The following is a 19,932-nucleotide window of genomic DNA, read 5'->3' as shown; positions in this document are numbered from 1 at the left end:
GTTATTCTCATATGTTTGAAAATGAAAACCATAAAGACAAATACAAGTCTGGTTTTACAAAACAAAAAGAAAAATATTTGTGTTACTGAGCACATTAAGAGGTGTCAAAAACTACATGCATTCAACACTGTCACAGACATGGCTGAGCAACTTTGCTCTCCTTGCTGTTGGGAAAGATGATATGAGACAGCAAGATTGGAGCTGGACAGCATCATAGAACAATTTGCCAAGGAAAAGTGTTGCCGTGGTACAAGGTTCCAGTAATTGGAATCAGCAAGCCAGCACAGTGTGGGTGAGATTCCACTTTTGTTTAGCCCTGTGATTTTTGTTTTATGGGTGTGGTTTTTAACATTTTAAAAAAGCCTCAGGAAACGTGACCATTGGGCCCCATGCTTCATGTTTGCTGACCATGGTCTGACCCTTAAATCTGCCCCAGAAGAATACGCTTTCTTACAAGGGCATATATGTAGAGATTATTATTTAAAGAGCATCTAAAGATGTGCCGGGAATCTCACAGCAAAAAGACACAAGCCCTGCGTGAAGGAGTTTACTGGCTGAGGCCTTGATCTTGCAACTGACACTTAGTGGCGTTCTGTGCTGGTGCAGCTGTCTACCCATGTGCTGTCAACTGCAGCATCAGGGCCTCACTACCGGCAAGGTGTAATGAGAGGGGCTAACAGAAAAATGAAACAGTATGAGACTTAATCAGCAGCAGGTTTAACCACTGAAGACGTGAGCCGTGATAATGGATTTTAAAAAGGAGCGAGATGAGGTTTTGAGGACAAACTCAGGAAAGGCATTGCATGCACAGAGTTGGCATGAAAGAAGGTGTAGAGGTACGTGTCGGAGAACTGAACAAACAGGAAATGAGGCTGCTGTCACTGTAGTAGAGAAGAGGGCATGGGAGGTGGAAATGTAATAGCGTAACACAGGGGAAATTGTTAGCCCAGTACATAAGACAAAGGGCCTGACTCTCTGCTGCCATGCACCTTGTGTAATCATTTCTGTGTGTTACAGAATGCTACTGTTCTGCTTCAGTAGCCTACTACAGTGGGGTTGCACAGGTTTGTTACTGGAATTTAGTGACTGGAATTCAGTAAACACTTCTGTTGATGATGCACAAAGAGGAATAGAATCCTGCTCACACTCTTATCTGTGTAGGCTCTGCGGAGCTAAAGAGAGTAAAAAACTTATTTTAGTCACCAACCTAAACAGAGAGGACTGAATACATACCAGGTGCAGATCTCATGAACAATAACCAGTTTCATGGTCACTTTTTCAGCCAAGTAAGAACTGGGGGATGTGACATGCAGCACCAGCTGAGGCCAGGGGTCGGAAATTTCTATTAGGCTGCTCAGTGCAGGTGCTTTAGGACAGGGCACCTTCTGAGTGGAGGTGGCTGAGTGGCTTTTTGCCCCATTAGAGATAGGGAAGAATCTTTTTCTGAAGCTAATAGCATGTTCAAGAGGTGGGGAGTTGCCTCTCTGAGCCCAGAGGCAGAAGTAAAGGAACAGGGAATGATGCTTTTGTTGAAGAGACATGTGATGCGGAGGGTACTACAAGCCACAAAATAAATGTTGGGTGCCTCCATGCAGAATTCTGAGGGTATGTAGACTACTCCTCAGTGTCTGAACTGTGCAACATCCTAACTATGATCTTCAGATCTCCACAGGAGCCTGCATGCAACATTGTACTGGCATGTAAGCTAGTGGAATAACACAGCAGGGAAAAAGCAGTCATAGCCAGCAAGGTCTTTTCCTAAAAGCCTTGATTAGTGTTTATAACAAAAGTGTTAGTTGTTTGTAGTGTAGCTATAGCCGTGTCGATCCCAGGATATTAGAGAGACAGGGTGGGTGAGGTAATGTCTTTTATTGGACCAACTTCTCTTGGTGAGAGAGACAAGGGTGTTGTGGTCTTTTATATTTTTCCTGTGTGAGGAAATCTGTGAGGGAGTTTAAAACGGTATTTTCATCCCCTGATCAGACGGCTTAAACTCCCTCCGAGATTTCTACCACAACTTCAACAACCACCATCCGTCCATTAAACTCTCTCTGGAACTCTCCCGCACCACCATCAATTTCCTGGACACCACGATCAGCTTCAGCAATGGAACCCTCCAGACAGCCATACACAAGGATCCCACGGATCACCACACCTAGTTCATAGATCACTCCAAATACGCCAAAACATCTGTTATCTATAGCCAGACACTCAGATACCACAGAATATGCTTCGAGGCTAAAATCCAGGATATACACCTTAACACACTTAAAACCACCTTCACCAAACAAGGATACTCCACCAGAGAAGTAGACTGCATCGTGGAACAGGCCACCCAAATACCCCGAGAGAACCTGCTTCAATACAGAAATAAAATCCCCTCTGATTGCACATCCCTAGTTGTCACCTACCACCCCACCCATGGAACCCCTATGAGGGATCATCATATAACTACCTACATCCCATACTCGATGGAAACCCCATCCTGAAACCCCACTCCCACTTCTGGTCTTCAAACAACCCCCCATCCTTTCCAAGCTCATCAATAGAAGCAAGCTCCCCACAGACCAGGACCCACCAACTCAAAGCGACACAAGACCCTGCCAGAACAACAGATGCAAAACCTGCAGACATGTCTCCACTGCTACAATGATCAACACCCCCCCACAACACACCTTTCCAGATCCCTGGATCCTATATATGCCTATCACAACATGTGGTATACCTCATCCAGTGGACTAAATGGCCCATTAACAACAATGTAGGTGAAACCAGACAATCACTATGCTCTTGAACTCACACAGGAAAATGATTAAAAAAACCCACTCTATTTACTTATAGGGGAACGCTTTTCACAAAGCGATCACTGTATATGTGGCCTATCAGTCTCCATCCTCATAGGAATCCAGCACAACACTTTCAAAAAACGAGCCTGGGCGCTTAATTTCATTACTCTGCTAGACACCAAAAATTATGGACTGAACAGAGACAATGGATTTATTGCTTATAACAACAACCTATAACCCACTAGCCCCCTCTCTTTGTCTTTTGACTGCAGAGGTATTACCAAGCTACTCTACCTTGAATGGTCCCTTACAATATGTGCTATTTGTGCTAATCAATCTGTTCCACCTTGCATTTTTGCTGTGGTGCTGTGAGTTCCTTTCCCAGACCTGAAGAAGAGCTCCGTGTGGCTCAAAAGCTTGTCTCTCTCACCAACAGAAGTTGGTCCAATAAAATATATTACCTCCCCCATCTTCTCTCTCTCAAAGAGTTAGTTATAAGCTAACATTAAAAAAAAAACTCCATAGTTTAAGCCCGGCGCAAGACCCTGGAGGATAGAGCAGCCCAAGAGTATGTATTCCTGCTGCTTCTCGAGCAGCTGTTCTCATAATCCTTCCCTGGAGCACCTGTTCAGGGGAGAAGGAAGCTGTGCTGGAGTTAAGTCCTTGTTCACTGTGGACCATGTAGGGCCCTGTAACCCATGAGAGGGCATTTTTCAGGAATGACCTCAATGAAGTTGGATGTAATATCCACACAGCTTTTCCATCTTGTTTAGTTCGTAAACCCAACACTTTGGGAGTAAGACTCTCACTATGACCCAAACAGGGTGAGTGATGAAAAAACAACCCTTGTATATTCTTTTACGTTTTAAGTGAATTCACTGGCTAAGACTCGATCCAGATAAGATTGAGGTGACATTGGTTCACGCTGTGTTCAAACCTATTTTGTGCTCCCTTATTATTATGCTCACAATTATCTAGCAAATGAGTTCACTGGCAGAAATGTTCACTGAAACAGAGCGCTTTATGCAAATATCACAAGCTAAATTCACACTGAACTCTTTGGGGACTGTAGGGAACACAGAAGCAGGCCCAGAGTCCGATGGCACCACTTTGATAAATGTACTGTGTTTCTTTCATTGCTTCATTGTTCTTGCCATTTGTCCATAGTTTGAGGGGCTTTAATTTCTTGCCTATATTTTTCCCCTTGTTGGAATTTCCCCCCTCCCTTTTTTTTTTTAGCTTTAGCTGCGCCCTCATTTGCTGTCATTACCGCTGAGCCAGAATCCAGCTGAGTCTGTTTGTTCCCCTGGTAACCCAAAACACAAACCGATGCATGTTGTTTTATAGACTAAACCTTCCTCTCCCTCATTTAATGGATTTAAAAGTGTTTAGGGAGGCCAGCATTCCTACAGTTATTGAGGCTTGCATGCCCCTATTTTAATGCAGTCAAAATAGCAACCAATTCTAAGGGCTGGTCTACACTTAGTCCGGACTTCGGACTAAGGTACGCAAATTCAGCTACATTAATAACGTAGCTGAATTCTAAGTACCTTACTCCGGACTTACCGCGGTCCAGACGCGGCCGGAAGTCTCCCCCCGTCGACGCCGCGTACTCCTCTCGGCGAGCTGGAGTACCGGCGTCGATTGTGAGCACTTCCGGGATCGATCCCAGAACATCGATGCCGTGCCTCCGGACCAGCCGGTAAGTGAAGACTAGGCCTAAGTATATCAACAATCAGCTCTCTTTGAGTTTTAGTCAGTCAGTGCCTTTCTTGGTACATGAAAAACTGCCATGGCATATCCTGGCTTTAAAGCGTTTGATCCAGTAGTGCAAGTTTCCTTAAAACAGTGGTTATTTGCTTCTTTTATCATCTGCATATTGCATATTACATACCAATAATTACTATTCTTTAGCATAGTTGTAACAACATTATGGGCCTCATTCTCACATGACGTTGTCATTTGCACCCTGTGTAAAATGAATGCCAAGCAGTTGTGAAATGCTCCTGTATCAGAATTCTGCACTTTTTCACACTGCTCAGCACTCATTTTGCTGAGGTGTTAATGACTACACAAAGTGCAAGGCAATGAAGAGCCCAGCCGTTAGGACCAGAGCCTGACCCATAATACAGGCCCTTTGCACCACCCTGATGTCATAAAGGAGCCATCTAGCTGTCCTAATTGAGCAGCTGGGGATTCCCTCAGCATAGGAAAATCCCTCTCTTGGGTAGAATTGGCTTTAAACCATAGGCGTGCGCAGCACATTTCATTAGGGTGTGCACCCAGGAAGCCCCGCCCTAGCCCCGCCCTGCCCCCATCCACTCCCTCCTACTTCCCATCCCCTGACTGCCCCCCTCAGAACCGCCAACCCCCCCTGCTCCTTGTCCCCTGACTACTCCTTCCTGGGACTCCTGCCCCCTAGGCCCTACCTGTCCCCTGACTGCCCCGACCCTTATCCACACCCCCACCCCCAGACAGACCCCCGGGACTCCCACGCCTATCCAACCACTCCCTGCCCCCTGAAAGGACCCCTAGAACTCCTGACACATACAACCCCCCTGCTCCCTGCCTGCCCCAACCCCTCTCCACATCCCTGCCTCCTGACAGCCCCCCCCCAGAACTCCCGACTCATCCAATCCCCCCCAGCTCCTTGTCCCCTGACCACCCCCTCTAGAAAACCCCCCACCCTAACTGCCCCCCCGGACCCTCCTTACTTCCTGTCCCCTGACCCCTATCCACCCCCCACCCCCTGACAGACCCCGGGACTCCCATGCCCCATCCAACCTCCCCTGCTCCCTGACTGCCCCCTCCAGAGACCACCCGCCCCTAACCACCCTCCCAGGATCCCACCCCCTATCCAATCCACCCTGTCCCCTGACTGCCCCCACCCCTTATCCAACCCCCCCGGTCCCGGACCCCTTACCATGAGGCTCCTAGCAGCACGTTTGCTCTGCGCAGAGCCAGACACGCTGCTCCGCTAGCGCTGGTAACAATAGCAGTGAAGACAGCGCCACCCAGGCTTCAGTGTGGGTAGTACAAGCCTAGTATGGCCCCTGGATGCATATTTGGCTCACTAGCCCACACTGAAGCCCATGCTTCGCTGTCTTCATTGCTATTGTTACCTGCGCTAGCTGGATTCAAGCCAGCCTGAATAGGCCAGTTCCTGCACAGTGGTAGCTCTGGTAGGTCAGCCTGTGCACAGCTTTTGCTGTGTAGACATACCTCTAATGTCACTTGGTGATAGCAGTGTAGCTGCTATTATATCACAGTGATATGTGTGATGCACTTAGATCCTTTAGTGAGAGGTGCTGTAGGAAAAGCCTGTGATGGATCTATGGAATAGATCACTGTTTATGCCATTGACTCTAACTAAACTGTTTACTACTTTAATATTTTATGCATTCATTCTTGTTTTCTTCATAATCTTTTTTATGTACATCTTCAATAACGTAGTAAATGGCAAATTAATTGATGCATGACAATAACACATAACCAGCTCATCAAAAACATTTCTAAACACGGGGAGCTCTGCATCTCCAAATGAGGTAAATCAAAAACGATTACTGCCTAAATTGCATGCTAAGTAAGTAAAAGATAATCATATTAAAAACAGGTGTTGCAACTAAATAAAACTTCTAACTGAAATGCTACATTAAAATCATTGCTTCTAAGTTTCTTTCTCATCAGTCTCACAATTAAAGTTTTTAGCAGCATGCATCACCCTTTGCCTTTCCTATCTTTAATTATTGTCACATAATTGGTCTGATTCTCCACTGCTTTGCATTATGTGTAGTCATTTACACCTGTGCAATATGTGCATCAAAACCACTAAACAAGAATGGATGCATTTCATACCTACTTTGCACAGGTGTAGATGATTGCACAGGTTGAAAGGCAGAGGAGAATGAGACCCAATATTTATACAGCTGGGCAGGGCCGCCAAGAGGATTCCGGGGGCCTGGGGTCTTCGGTGGCGGGGGGCCCCCGCTGCCGAAGACCCAGCACTTCGGCGGCAGGTCCCGGGGCGGAAGGACCCCCCCGCCGCGGGTCTTCAGGGCACTTCGGCGGCGGGTCCCGGAGCAGAGGGACTCCCCGCCGCCAAACTGCCACCCAAGACCCGGAGCGGAAGAAGTTCCAGGGGCCCGGGCCCCGTGAGAGTTTTCCAGGGCCCCAAAAAACTCTCGTGGGGCCGTATTGGTGCTACAAGCCAATAGAAAAGATGATTGAAGATAACCCACTGGAGTTGACAGTAAACATATGGGAAAAACAAAGTGAAATATGAGCAGACATGGGAGGAATATGTATCAAAAGTGAATAATTTGGGCAAAACAATCACTTTCCAAGCCTTTTATTTCCTGTACTGTTGATCCTTTAATTACACAATGTGCTTATCACCAAAATGTACTTTCTGAAACCATCTAATCAGAAGCAGGTTTCAGAGCTGATCAGCTGTTGCTCATTACCAGTGATGTTTTCCTGTGAAGACTACACTTCATATTTTGCATATTTGACCTAGTAATAACGTCAATGAAGTTACTCCTGATTTTCACCAGTGCAAGAGAAGACTCTTGCCTTGTGTACCATTGCCCTCTATGGAGGAAAATTCAGACCTGCTAAAGTGTGTAGGAACTATGCCTCTCTAATGGCTACAGTCCACAAACTATATATAAGCCCTAAAGGTAGGATTTTCAGAAGTGTTCAGTATTGGCCTAACTCTTCTCCTATTGAAGTCAATAGCCAAACTCCAAATTAAGTGTTTTTTGAAGATCCCACTTTAATACTATTAGAGTTTAACTTAGCTCAGTGGTCAGAGGCATTTGTATTGGAAGCAGAGTTCTATCCCCACTAATGTCCTTGAAACATGAGTTGCCACAGTGTGCAGCAAAGCTGAAAACTATGAGGAGCTCTGTCATTGATCTCCATTGAAATTCTCCATACAATTCTTCAATGCAGAATGGAGAGGAGAATTTTGTCCTGTGTCTCTAGATATGTTGGAAGCCTATGGGTGAGAGTATATGCCCACAGATATATATTTATATGGATGCTTGTATTCTGGTTTTGTAAAAAAAACCTGTCCATTGGGATCTTACTATACACAGCCCTAGCTGTTCCACAAAAAGATTTCAATGCCTGTTCTGGGGTCTCTTCTCTTCTGGAAACATATGCTTTACTGTAACTCTCCTTTGTTCTAATTAGACTTACAGGTGAGAATCTAATGAGACTAGAGGCTAGGTTTGCCATTGGCATGAGCAAGTGCAACACTATTACTAGCAATTCATTACACATGCTGACAACAATTGCAAATTTAGCTCTTGCACCTATTCGATACCTTGTTTTTCTTCAGTTGTGATATACGTCAGTTGAGAAATATCTTTATTTGTTCAAGGATTCAGCACTCCAGTGTTTTACTGACATAATCTAGCTTTGGACAATATACACAACAGACTTTGAGAGCTGCTTATATTTGTCTGGAGCCAGAATGTAGCACTTAATACCGGAGGCTTTTTTGTTTATTTTTCTCAAGAAGACACTTTTTTATTTGTGTGTACTTTCAAGAAACCAAATCCAGGTTTTTTCTGCGTAGAAAGTGTGGGGTAAATATCTGGGGCAAGATTTGCCAGAACACTCACTGCTTTGTGCCACTCCAGCAACACAAAACAACGGTAGATCCAGACAGTTAAGCTGGCTTTAACAGCTGCTTTGCATTGCTGGCACTGAGCAAAGCAGCTGGAAGGTACCGATGAATCTGGTCCCATGATTAGGGGTTAACAGGTTAGTCGTATTAGATAACCTTAGCAACTCTTAGACCTGCACATAGTTTGGAAGAATTCTGTTATCATTCACATCTGTGTTCAATCTGTAGAAAAGGACTACAGAGAACTGAAAAGGCAGCATCTTTTCAGGGAACTTGATGCCAATAATACTGAGCAAGGCCAATTAGAGAGTGATTGTATCACATATTAAAAGACAAAAAACCCAACCAAATAGCAGGTACGACAGGTACAAAACTCCATTGCAATCTAGTTGGCACACAGTTCTGTGGTGGGAGAGCCCTATTCTGGTATAGCTCTCACCAACCAGGCAGTACCATTGCACAAACTAAACAGCAAGGCAAGGTAGTTTAGGCTCAGTAAGGCAGATCAGTGGATCTGGGACTTCTTGCTCTGATGAAAAAGTATTTTGCAACCTCTCCCCAGCAGCACACCCTTCACATCTGACCCCTGTAGATTCTGTTTTTCGGCTTCCAGTGCCTCCCCACCCAGCCAGCTCCACCACTCCTGTAGAGTTTGATCTACCAGCCATCACCTCACACACACCTCTGGGTTATGATTTTTACATTTTCCAGCAGAATCCTCTTCCCGGCCACAGGAGAGGTTCTGCAGTGCCATATGTTTGATTAATTTAGGTCCCATTTAGGAGCAGGTTGTGACTAGTCCCACATGGGCATGCAAGGTTGTGGGGAAGGATGCTGGAGCAAGGAGCCTTTCCCCACTCCAACTGTGCTCCCAGTGCACATGCTCCTTGAGTTTGAGCACTGTTCCCTCTTGACAGCTCTGTGTGTTTAAGCTACCCTACAGGGGGCAAGGAAGAGCAAGGACCCATTCCACCCTCTGCACCAGCTAGCACAGTTGCCAGGACACGCAAGGGGATATATATGCTGTAGCATCCTAAAGGATTGTGTAGCAAGATATGCTCCCTCTCTGTGCCTGGGAATTGTGGGCAGGAATTATGTCATAATGAAACAAAAACCCTCCTAGAACTGCCCCTGGGGCAGGATAGCTCTGAGTAGCTAAACACAGCCCTTAGTTTTGCTCTGTCCCAGTTCCGAGCATTCCCAATCAGTTCATGGCTCTGCAATAAACTCAGAGGGCTCTCAGACTGGCGTAAGTTAAGAATTTAATGTAGTTACACCTGCATCAAACTTGTGTGAGAGAAAAGAGAATCCAGTCCAACGTGTGGCATGTGCCTGTCTTTATAACCTATACTTTCATCTAGAACCATGCAGAGTGAAACTGTCTGGTTAAACTACGGTTGCGTAAGCACACCTGCAGTATAACATTTCTCTGGAAGTGGTTCCAAACTGCCACATGTGGCAAGCCTCCCCATCTCTCAGTTCGTAATGCCGTGCTGTGACATGTATTAACAGAATTATCCGCTTTCCACTTCACAGTCATGGACTTAAGATTTCTTGAGAATGTGAATACTGTATTTCTGAATGCGAGCAAGACTCCCAGCATTAACAGAATACAGAAGTGGGCTGTGGTTGATACTTACATTGCCACTTTCTACCACCTTGAATTCTACCCCTACTTATGGTTTTCATTTTTTTAAATCAGTGCATGTGATCAGTTGCAATAGCTTATTAGCAATCCTGACAGCAGAGTCAATGAAGTTAATGTCTGTGACCACCTTCTCTCAGGAACATGTTAAGATGGTGTTGCGTACTGTAACATGAAAGAATCCTGCTGTCTTGCCAGTTGAAATTACTGCAGAAGATTCATTGTGGGTTACACCTGCAGGTGCAGGGATCCCATAGGCTTAATGTCTACTAAGGGAAGGTTGTGACAGCCCAAAAGTGGTTGCAGCCATCTCTACACTGGGGGGTCCTTTAAAGAGCCAGTACAGTCCAAAAAATGGTCAGCAGTGACGTGGAAGGGAACATGACCAGAGTGACTGAAGGATCCACTGATCTGGTGCACCCTCTGAGTTCTCTACCCTGATGGGGTTCCTATAGACCCCACTCCAGGGCCAAGGTCCTTGATGGTGCAGGGGGGTCCATTTTGCACTGCCCTGTTCCAAGCAGAGTGAAACTTGGTCCATCATTGCACAAACAAAAGCTGCGTCAGCAAGAGTGCAGCCAGGCAGTTTTTAAGACATAACCTTGATATACGTGAGACTATCTGAACTATGGAATTTCATTAGGTTATGGAGGGGGGATTGGGTTTGATCACTTTCAGTTAAGGATCAAAGAAATTTGCAAGCTTTGAGAGGATCAGGGGGTATCTGTGGCTGAGCTCAGTCTGAGATTTAGAAACTGGAAGAGCACTACAAGATTATTCATTTCACATAACCTGTCTGCCACCATTTGACTTTCAGTGGGACGTGGGCACTTTTGAAAATTTTACCCCTTATCTATAGCTATGAGATGACAAGTTGACAAATCCATACGTGCACACACTATCTATACAATGGAACAGGCAGAACAGGTTAAGGCAGTCACTCTTGCTGGGCCTCTTGTAGGCACATGACCATAGTATGTCCATGACAGACATATCTGATTGTCCTCATAAATCAGCCCCTTATTTAAGCTTAAAATACGCCACTGGATATGAAGGTGGGGTGTTCATTGAGAGCTTCAGACTGAGTCATAAGCGTGAGGACCAAAGGTACAGGTTACATGGGAGTGAAGCTTGTAGGAGAGAGTCTGTCGATCAGTAGTTCTGTAGGGAACTGCCCTGGACTGCAGAAATGCTCCAAAATTGTAATGGCTTTGAGTTTGGAATAAGGACTCTGCCGTTGCTCTGCATGAGAGTACCTGGCATTAAATGAGGATATTGATATAACAGGCATCACAGAAACTTGGTGGAATGAGGATAATCAATAAGACATGGTAATATCAGGGTATAAAATATGTAACAATGATGAGTAGATCATGCTGGTGGGGGAGTGGCACTATATATATAGTAGTAGGAAAATGCTGCTGACCACTTGACCAGGATGGTGATGGTGATTGTGAAATGCTCAGGTTGATTAGAGAGGCAGAAAACCCACTAATAATGGGAGATTTCAACTATCCCCATATTGCCAGGGTACATGTCACCTCAGGAAGGGATGCAGAAATAACATGTCTAGACATATTAAATGACTGCTTCTTGGAACAGCTTGTCCTGAAACTTACAAGGCAGTTCTTGATTTAGTCCTAAGTGGAACACAGGATCTGTTCCAAAAGGTGAAGATAGTTGAACTGCTCAGTAAGAGCAACCATAATGTTATTAAATTTAAATCCCTGAAGGAGGGAAAATGCCAAAGAAACCCATCACTGTAGCATTTAACCTCAAAAAGGGGAACGACACAGAAATGAGGACGGTAAACAGAAATTAAAAGGAACAGTCACAAGGGTGAAATGCCTGTAAGCTGCACTGAGACCAGGGCCGGCTCCAGGCACCAGCTCAGCAAGCAGGTGCTTGGGGCGGCCAAGGGGAAGGGGCGGCACGTCGGGCTCTTCGGCGGCAATTCGGCTGTGGGTCCTCGGTCCCTCTTGGAAGGAAGGACCAGCTGCCGAATTGCCGCCGAAGAAGAAAGCGGTGCGGTGGAGCTGCCGCCGATCGCGATCGCGATCGCGGCTTTTTTTTTTTTTTTTTTTCCGCTTGGGACGGCAAAAACCCTGGAGCCGGCCCTGATTGAGACTATTTAAAAACATCATAATAGAGGCTCAAACTAAATGCATACCCCAAATAAAAAAATAGTAAGAGGACCTGTGATGGGGTGTCCACCCCACACAAGTCCTCAGCAGGTTAATATTGGCCAAAAGGGGCCAATCAACCTTATATGCTGCACCTGAAGGAGAACCAGGGATTAATAAACCTAATGGCATATGAAGCCTAGCTGGGGGAGGAGCTGGGATAGGATTATAAACCAGGAAGAGTCTGCAGGGAAGAGGTTTGCAGTCACTCCCTAGAGGGAAAGGGAGTTGGCCAGAGACAAGGAGGAGATTCAGGGGGAGAGTAAGCTCTGGGGTACTGCTCTGGACTGAGGAGTTGGGCAGGAGGCCAGGAGACTCTCCAGTGATAAAGAAGAGATAGGCAAGGAGATAGAGAGGTGAGGTTGGAAGGAGCCCAGGGAAACAGAGCCTGAGCAAACCTGGATTGCTAGTCATAGGGCCCCTGGGCTGGAACCCAGAGTAGCGGGTGGGCCAGGTTCCCCAACCTGCCACAGGGAAGTGACACAGGACCTGGAGACTGGAATGGAAGACCATCTGAGACAGTGTCTGGACAGTTTGTCTGGTGGGACTTTGTTATCTCAAAAGGGGAGGAACTCTATAGTGACCTGGCTGGAGGGTTGAGTCATGAAGAAGAAGTACCCTGAGTCACAGAGAGAGAGAGCGGGTCCACAGCATGGGCACCCAATGGAAGGGGGCGCCAGATGGGGCGAGAGCTATTTTCCAGCCCCAAAGAGGCACAACCTGTGGTGAGTGGGACCCTTTTACAGTACAAAAAAAAATGCTACATGGGTAAATAGTAAAGTAAAAGAGGCAGTTAGAGGCAAAAAGGCGCTCTTTAAAAACTGGATGTCAATTCCTAGTGTGGAAAATAGAAAACAGCATAAAATCTGACAAGTGTAATAAGGAAGGCCAAAAAAGAATTTGAAGAGCAATTAGCTAAGGACACAAACACTAACCGCAAAAAACCCTTTAAGTACATCAGAAGCAGGAAGCCTGTTAAACAGTCAGTGAGACTACTGGACGATTGAGGCACTAAAGGAGCACTCAAGGAAGACAAGGCTGTTGTGGAATAGCTAAATGAATTCTTTGCATCAGTCTTCACTTCAGAGGATGAGTGAAGATCCCCACACCCAAACCATTCTTTTTAGGTGGCAAATCTGAGAAACTGTCCCAGATTGAGGTATTGATAGGTTTTGGAACAAACCAATAAAATAAACAGTAATAAATCACAAGAACCACATCATATTCATCCAAGAGTTCTGAAGGAACTCAGATATGAAATTGCAGTTCTACTAACTGTGGGGTGTAACCTGTTACTTAAATCAGCCTCTGTTCCAGATGGTGGATAGCTAATTTAATACCGATTTTCTTTTTAAAAGGTTCCAGAGACAATCCTGGCAATTACAGGCCAGTAAGCCTAACTTCAGTACCAGGCAAATTGATTGAAACTATAGTAAAGAACAGAATTATCAAACAAACCCAATATGTTGGGGGAAAGTCAACACAACTTGCCTCACCAATCGATTAGAATTCTTTGAGGGAGTCAACAAGCATATGGAGGAGGATGGTTCAATCAATATAGTTTGCTTGAGCTTTCAGAAAGCTTTTGACAAGTCCCTCACCAAAGGCTCTTAAACAAAGTAAGCTGTCATGCGATAAGAGAGAAGATCCCCTCATGGATTAATAACTGGTTAAAATATCAGAAACAAAGGGTAGGAATAGTCAGTTTTCACAACAGAAAGAGGTAAACAGTGGAGTTCCCCCATGGGTATGTACTGGGACCAGTGCTGTTCAACATATTCATAAATGATCTGGAAAACAGGGTGAACAGTGTGGGGACAAAATTTGCAGATGATACAAAATTACTCAAGATAGTTAATTACAAAGCTGACTGCAAAGAGTTGCAAAGGATTCTCACTAAACTGGGTGACAAAATGGCAGATGAAATGCAATGTTGATAAATGCAAAGTAATAAACATTGGAGAAAAGTATCCCAACTATACATATAAAATGATGGGCTCTAAATTAGCTGGTACCACTCAAGAAAGAGATTGTGGTGTCATTGTAGATAGTTCCCTGAAAACATCCGCTCAGTGTGCAGCAAGAGTCAAAAATGCGAAAAGAATTTTAGGAACCATTAGGAAAGGGAGAGATAATAAGACAGAAAATATCATAATGCCACAGTATAAATCCATGGTACATCCACACCTGGAATACTTTGTGCAGTTCTGGTCTCCCCATCTCAGAAAAGATATATTAGAATTGGAAGAGGTGCAAAGAAAAGCAACAAAAAATGATTAGGGGTATGGAACAACTTCCATACAAGGAAAAATTAAGAAGACTGGACTGTTCATCTTAGGAAAGAGGCGACTAAGGGGGAGGCTATGACAGAGGGCTATAAAATCATGAATAGTGTGGAGAAAGTGACTAAGGAAGTGTTATTTACCCCTTCACATAACACACGATCCAGGGGTCACCCAATGAAATGAATAAGCAGACATAGGCTCTGCACCCACTGGCAGCTCCTTCCCCCCATACCCCCGCCCCCCCGTCCCAGCTCACCTCCGCCTCTTCCCCTGAGCGCACCGCCGCATCCTGATTCTCCCCCCTCCCTCCCAGCACTTGGGGGAGGAGGCGGGGCCAGGATGGGGATTTGGGGAGCGGTTCAATAGGGGCAGGGAGGGGCGGAGTTAGGGCAGGACTTTGGGGCAAGGGTGGAGTCAGGGCGAGAGCACGGACGGGGGCAGGGCCGGGGGCGCGAGCACCCACTGGCGCAGAAAAAAGTTGGCGCCTGTGTAGTCAGCAGGTTTAAAACAAACAAAAGGAACTACTTCTTCACACAGTGCACAGTCAACCCATGGAGCTGATTGCCATGGGATGTTGTGAAGGCCAAAAGTATAAATGGGTTCAAAAAAGAATTAGATAAGTTCATGGAGGATAGGTCCATCAGTGACCCAGTATGGCCATTCTTATGTTCTTGTCAGTGATTGCTGTAGGCTTTTCTTGCAGTTGCTTTGTGGTAAGTGTTGTACGGATATAATGGCCACCTACTGCAGGTGTGTTGTGTTCTTCTGCTATAGAGTACACTCTGGGGGAGGACACACACACACACACACACACTTTTAATCTCCATAGGGCTTGTCAGCACAGATCCCAGTTACTCATGCTGTGTGCTGGCATCACATTGTTTGAAAGTGCAGTTGTGTTGTAATTAGTGCCAACAACACAGGAGATATTCCTATTTACAAATATTTATTTTAGTTCTTTTTAAAAGATGCCCATTCAGTGTCCTAAGTGCCTGTGCCCATATTAAGACATGGCAATAATTTAGGACCAGTATCCAAGAGATTGAACCCTCCTAATGAAAGTACCATGTCTCCATCTACCTGATCACCCTCTCCCCATGCCCCAGAAAAGCCAAAGACCAGTCTGGCAGCAAGACCTGGGGGACCAACAAATTCAGGCTTTGGCAAACTGAAGCAGGAAGAGTTGCACAGTTGAGGACCCTCACTGAGAACAACCTGCCACCTGCACCCTCATAATGAAACCAGAGGCTACTAACTGAAATGCTGGAGGCACATCACACAAGGCGAGTTGCAATCTCTGACTACCTAGAGTTGGTAGACAGACAAGCAGGCTCCAGTCCACTTAAAGCTCTATGGGCATGATCAAAAGCCCACTGAAGTCAATGGGAATCTTTCCACTAACGTCAGTGGGCTTTGGATCAGGGCTTATACAAAACTCCATGACCTGTGTTGCGCAGGTCAAGCTAGATGATCATAATGGTCTCTTCTGGCCTGAAAGGCTCTGAATCTATAAACAATTGATAATTTTTTCTTGAGAAATACGAAGAATATTTTTGTTTCTAGATGAGATTGTTTAAATATTTAAAACAAGTCGCCTCCTTCAGTGTATTTAAGCATGCATGGATGGCAGTGGGACAGAACCTCTGATCGAGCATACGATTAAATTGATTTTTACCAAACAGTATTCATAAAACATGAAGATTAAAACATTTGATGTGCATCATGTACTTGTGCGGCCGGAATAAAAATGATGCACAGCATGCTGATATTTAAGAAACAGCTGCCTCCAAAGTGTACTTAAGAGGTATTTAATGAAGAGGCCAATTATCTATTGGTGATTTCACATCCAGCCTGTGCTGTAACTACCATAACTCCAGAGGTCATGTCTTAGTCCTGTCTCGTTTCCCATAAAATGTCTGCTCTGGGGTATTTATCTAACATTATTCATCCACAGCAACCTTTGTCAGATGCCTGTTGGTAAGTCTTCATAAGTAATGGGCTTTTTCCTTTGAGCACTGTATTGTTTTGGTCTCTTCTGATGATGCACCAAGAAAACATTGAGCTGCTCTGATAAATAACTAGGAAAATGTCGGGAGAGAAATCTATTGAGAGCAAGCTGTCATACTTTGAAGGATTTTGTGCATAAAAAATGCCACATATCCCTCAGGTCTCCTTGGACTTTATTAGCATGATGTTTAGAAGGCACCAAAAATGAGTAGATTTAGGGGTGGGTATATTTTTCAGCAACAACAATCCCTTACTTGTCACTTACCTGGAAAAGCAAGTGGCCTGATGGTAAGAAGACTGGGGTTCTGATTTTCCATCTTCCCACCTTTTGTAATCCTTTATACATTTGCAGAATGCAAAGAGGGTACAAAAGCCTACCTAATCAGAATGGTTGTATTTTACACTGGTTTTGTACTCTTTTTGCACAGGTTGAAGTGATTATACAAGGTTCAAGGCAGTGTAGAATCTCTCAGGAACCTTTAGTGTAGAAGAGCACATATTCTGATCCCAACTGAACCACTGACTCACCTTGGACAAATTTCTTGACCTCCTTGTTTCTCAGTGAAATCCAGCTAAAAAATTAGAAGGGCCTAACCAAAAACCTGTTGCTTTTCAAAGAAGAGAACTCCTCCAAAATGTCAGAGAGCAGCCCTTCCCAAAGCAATAACATGACAACATTTCTGAAGAGCCCATTTGTGTGTGTGACGGAGGTAGCTCGCAGAAGCTCTAGATTACTATTCTTTCCAATGTGGTAGCGCCAAAAGGTCCCAGGATTGGGTCCCCATTGTGCTGTGTGCTATGCAACTAAAGAACAAGACACAGTCCCTGCCCGCAAGAACTTGCAAAGTAGAAACCCCAACCCAGGCAGGTGATGGGGAAAGGGTGATAGCACACAAGGGCAAGCAGAGCAATTACGGTGATGGATGGCAAACAGCATCCTTCCTTCATTTTTGACTTAGTGAGTCAAATAATTGTTTTGTTTACATTACCAAAAATATTGTTGTAAGGGTTTTTTTTGAGGGATGGGCACTCAGGGTTGAAGTGGGGAAGAGGAAGGGATTTCTGAAGTAAGAGAGGAAGGTAAATAAAAGAAGAAAAGCAGAGAGGAGAGAGAGGGGGGAGGGGAGAAGCATAAGAGAAAGGCAGTTGCTATGGTTGTTGAGGGGGAGGGATGAGGAGCTATCAACAGCCAATTGCAATACAACAAATGAAAAAAAAAATCCTGGCCATGATTCTCCAGGGCATAAAGTGACCTTAACCACTGGGGCACCCAGCCCAACCAGAATCCAGGTTTCAGAGATGAATTGATGTCACCAGGCTGTGAAGACTCTTCCCGCTATCTGCTGCTACTTCCATGTGGAGGATTGCAAGAAAGGCAGAGGGCTTGGTGCTCTGGTGGGTCTCTCAGGGTGCAGGACTGGGCTGGAAGGCCCTGGTTTACCCTCTCAACTCTAGTTGGTATGGTTTGTTTTGGGGAAAGAGCTCAGAGGGTCTGGTAAGGGCCATCTGAACATGTCATTAGTCTGCAAACAATATTCTTCAGATTACAAATCCCTGTTTCCATTTTGCATTACTGAATTTGCATGCAAACAACTTGGCTAGCACATGCCATTTTAGTTTTATAGTAGTTATAAAGCCAATGACTCTTGATTTTTAGCTTACAATGTTTACACCAAAAAAGATGTCCTACAGCTGTGTTCTTGACCCCTCTGACTATCTAATCCCTGATTTATCAACATCTCAGCTCTCTGTTTGACATTAAACATCATGTTTATACTGATGACACCAAACTTTTTCCCATCCATCCTTTGTCCCTGCCAACATCTCTCTTTGTCATATATTCCTTAGTGCTTGGTTCCACTCAAATTTTCTCCACCCTATTGTCTCCAAGTCTGGTTCCTTCTGTTAGACTAGAGTAAATGCCCTAATGCTCCCCAATTTCTTCCATCTACCTCCTTGACTCTGATCTCTCCTTGTCAGATGTACCAGAAATGATCCATCAATGTTTATTTTTCCATCTTACCAACAGTATCTGCAGGACCTCCTATAGCTGGACCTGGATTCATAATATTATTCATACCTGCCCTTATCTTCACTTTCTGTCTGCCCACTTCCTTAATCCATGCACTCCCAACCTCCCACTTTGATTACTACAACTCCCTCTGGGCTGGTCTCCTTGCCAAATTTCAGCTTGCCCAAGAACACCTGTATTCCATCAAGAACTCACAGGCATAACCTCATTTCCCTGATCCTTATTTATCTTCACTGACCCTATTGCCTCCTCAGACCTGACCTTACCAACTCCCTTTTCCTCTCTTCCATTCATTGAACTGGTTATGGGCAAAGCTTAGTCCACACTGTGAGTCTCTGACAGTGGCAGTGCCTTTAGCCACATCCACCTGTCTGATGGAAAAGCCTTGTCCTGAACTTAGTTCCAGTGAGTCCCCAGCCATTTCAAATCCTGCCTCAATATCCATCTCTTCTCTTTTCTGCTTACCGGGGAGGCCGCTGGCTCAGTGGCTAAGGCAAAGAGTTGGGCATCAGAAGGCCTGGATTCTGCTCCCAGCCTGGCCACTGATTTGTTGGATGATCTTGGGCAAGCTAAAGAATCACTTCTGTTTCCCCAGCTGTAAAATGAGAATAATGAAACAAAGCGCTTTGAGAAATATAGATTAAAAGTGCAAGGTGCAAGCACCTTATTAATATTGTAGTTATTCACTTTGATCCCCTACCTCCACCTTTCACCATACTCTTATGTGCTCATCGTTTTCAGTTTTATAATCCCTTCTGTGTGTTCAATATTTTTGTGCAAATGATGGCTTTTGCAGCAGACTGAAACTTGTTACCCTTCTTGTAGGAAAGACTTGGTACCAAAAAAGAGCATTCTAATTGGTACGACGCATGAAGGACTTGTTTGCCACTCAGGTATAATAACATTGCCTTTCTTTCCTTGTTTTAGGGAGTGCTGCCGATTTTTTGGAGACAATGGCTTGACTATGAAGGTGTTTTTTACCAAGGCAGCACCCTTTGGTGTTCTTTGGACACTCACAAACTACCTGTACTTACATGCAATAAAGAAAATAAACACTACGGATGTCTCCGTGTTGTTCTGCTGCAACAAAGCTTTTGTGTTCTTGCTTTCATGGATCGTTCTCAGGGACAGGTTCATGGGAGTGAGGGTAAGTGTCTCCTTATCTCTCTGTCTCCCTCCCTCCTTCGCTTTAACCTTTTTCCAATTGGCTCATTTAGATCAGCATCTGACACTACTAACAGCAGGTTTCTCTGATCTTTTAAAGAGGTAAAGTCATGAGATGAGTCAGCATAATATCCTTACAGAGCTTGCAGTCCTCCAGCCCCGGAGTCTGTGCAGAAATGCATTCATTACAAAACA

At 44.9% G+C, this 19,932-nt stretch overlaps 1 protein-coding gene across 2 annotated transcripts in view; it reads left to right on the top strand.

Annotated features, from left to right (window-relative positions):
- The window catches only part of SLC35F3 (solute carrier family 35 member F3), a 277,895-nt gene that overhangs the window by 238,300 nt on the left and 19,663 nt on the right, over positions 1–19,932 (top strand). For both annotated transcript variants that reach the window (XM_034765091.1, XM_034765092.1), the window contains one exon: positions 19,501–19,720. In XM_034765091.1, coding sequence (XP_034620982.1) covers positions 19,501–19,720 — 220 coding nt within the window. The remainder of the gene's footprint in view (positions 1–19,500; positions 19,721–19,932) is intronic.

Source organism: Trachemys scripta, chromosome 3, assembly GCF_013100865.1.
Source record: "Trachemys scripta elegans isolate TJP31775 chromosome 3, CAS_Tse_1.0, whole genome shotgun sequence".
Classification (NCBI taxonomy): domain Eukaryota; kingdom Metazoa; phylum Chordata; order Testudines; family Emydidae; genus Trachemys; species Trachemys scripta.
Note: the sequence above shows the minus strand (reverse complement) of the source record. Positions and strands in the feature narration are given on the sequence as shown.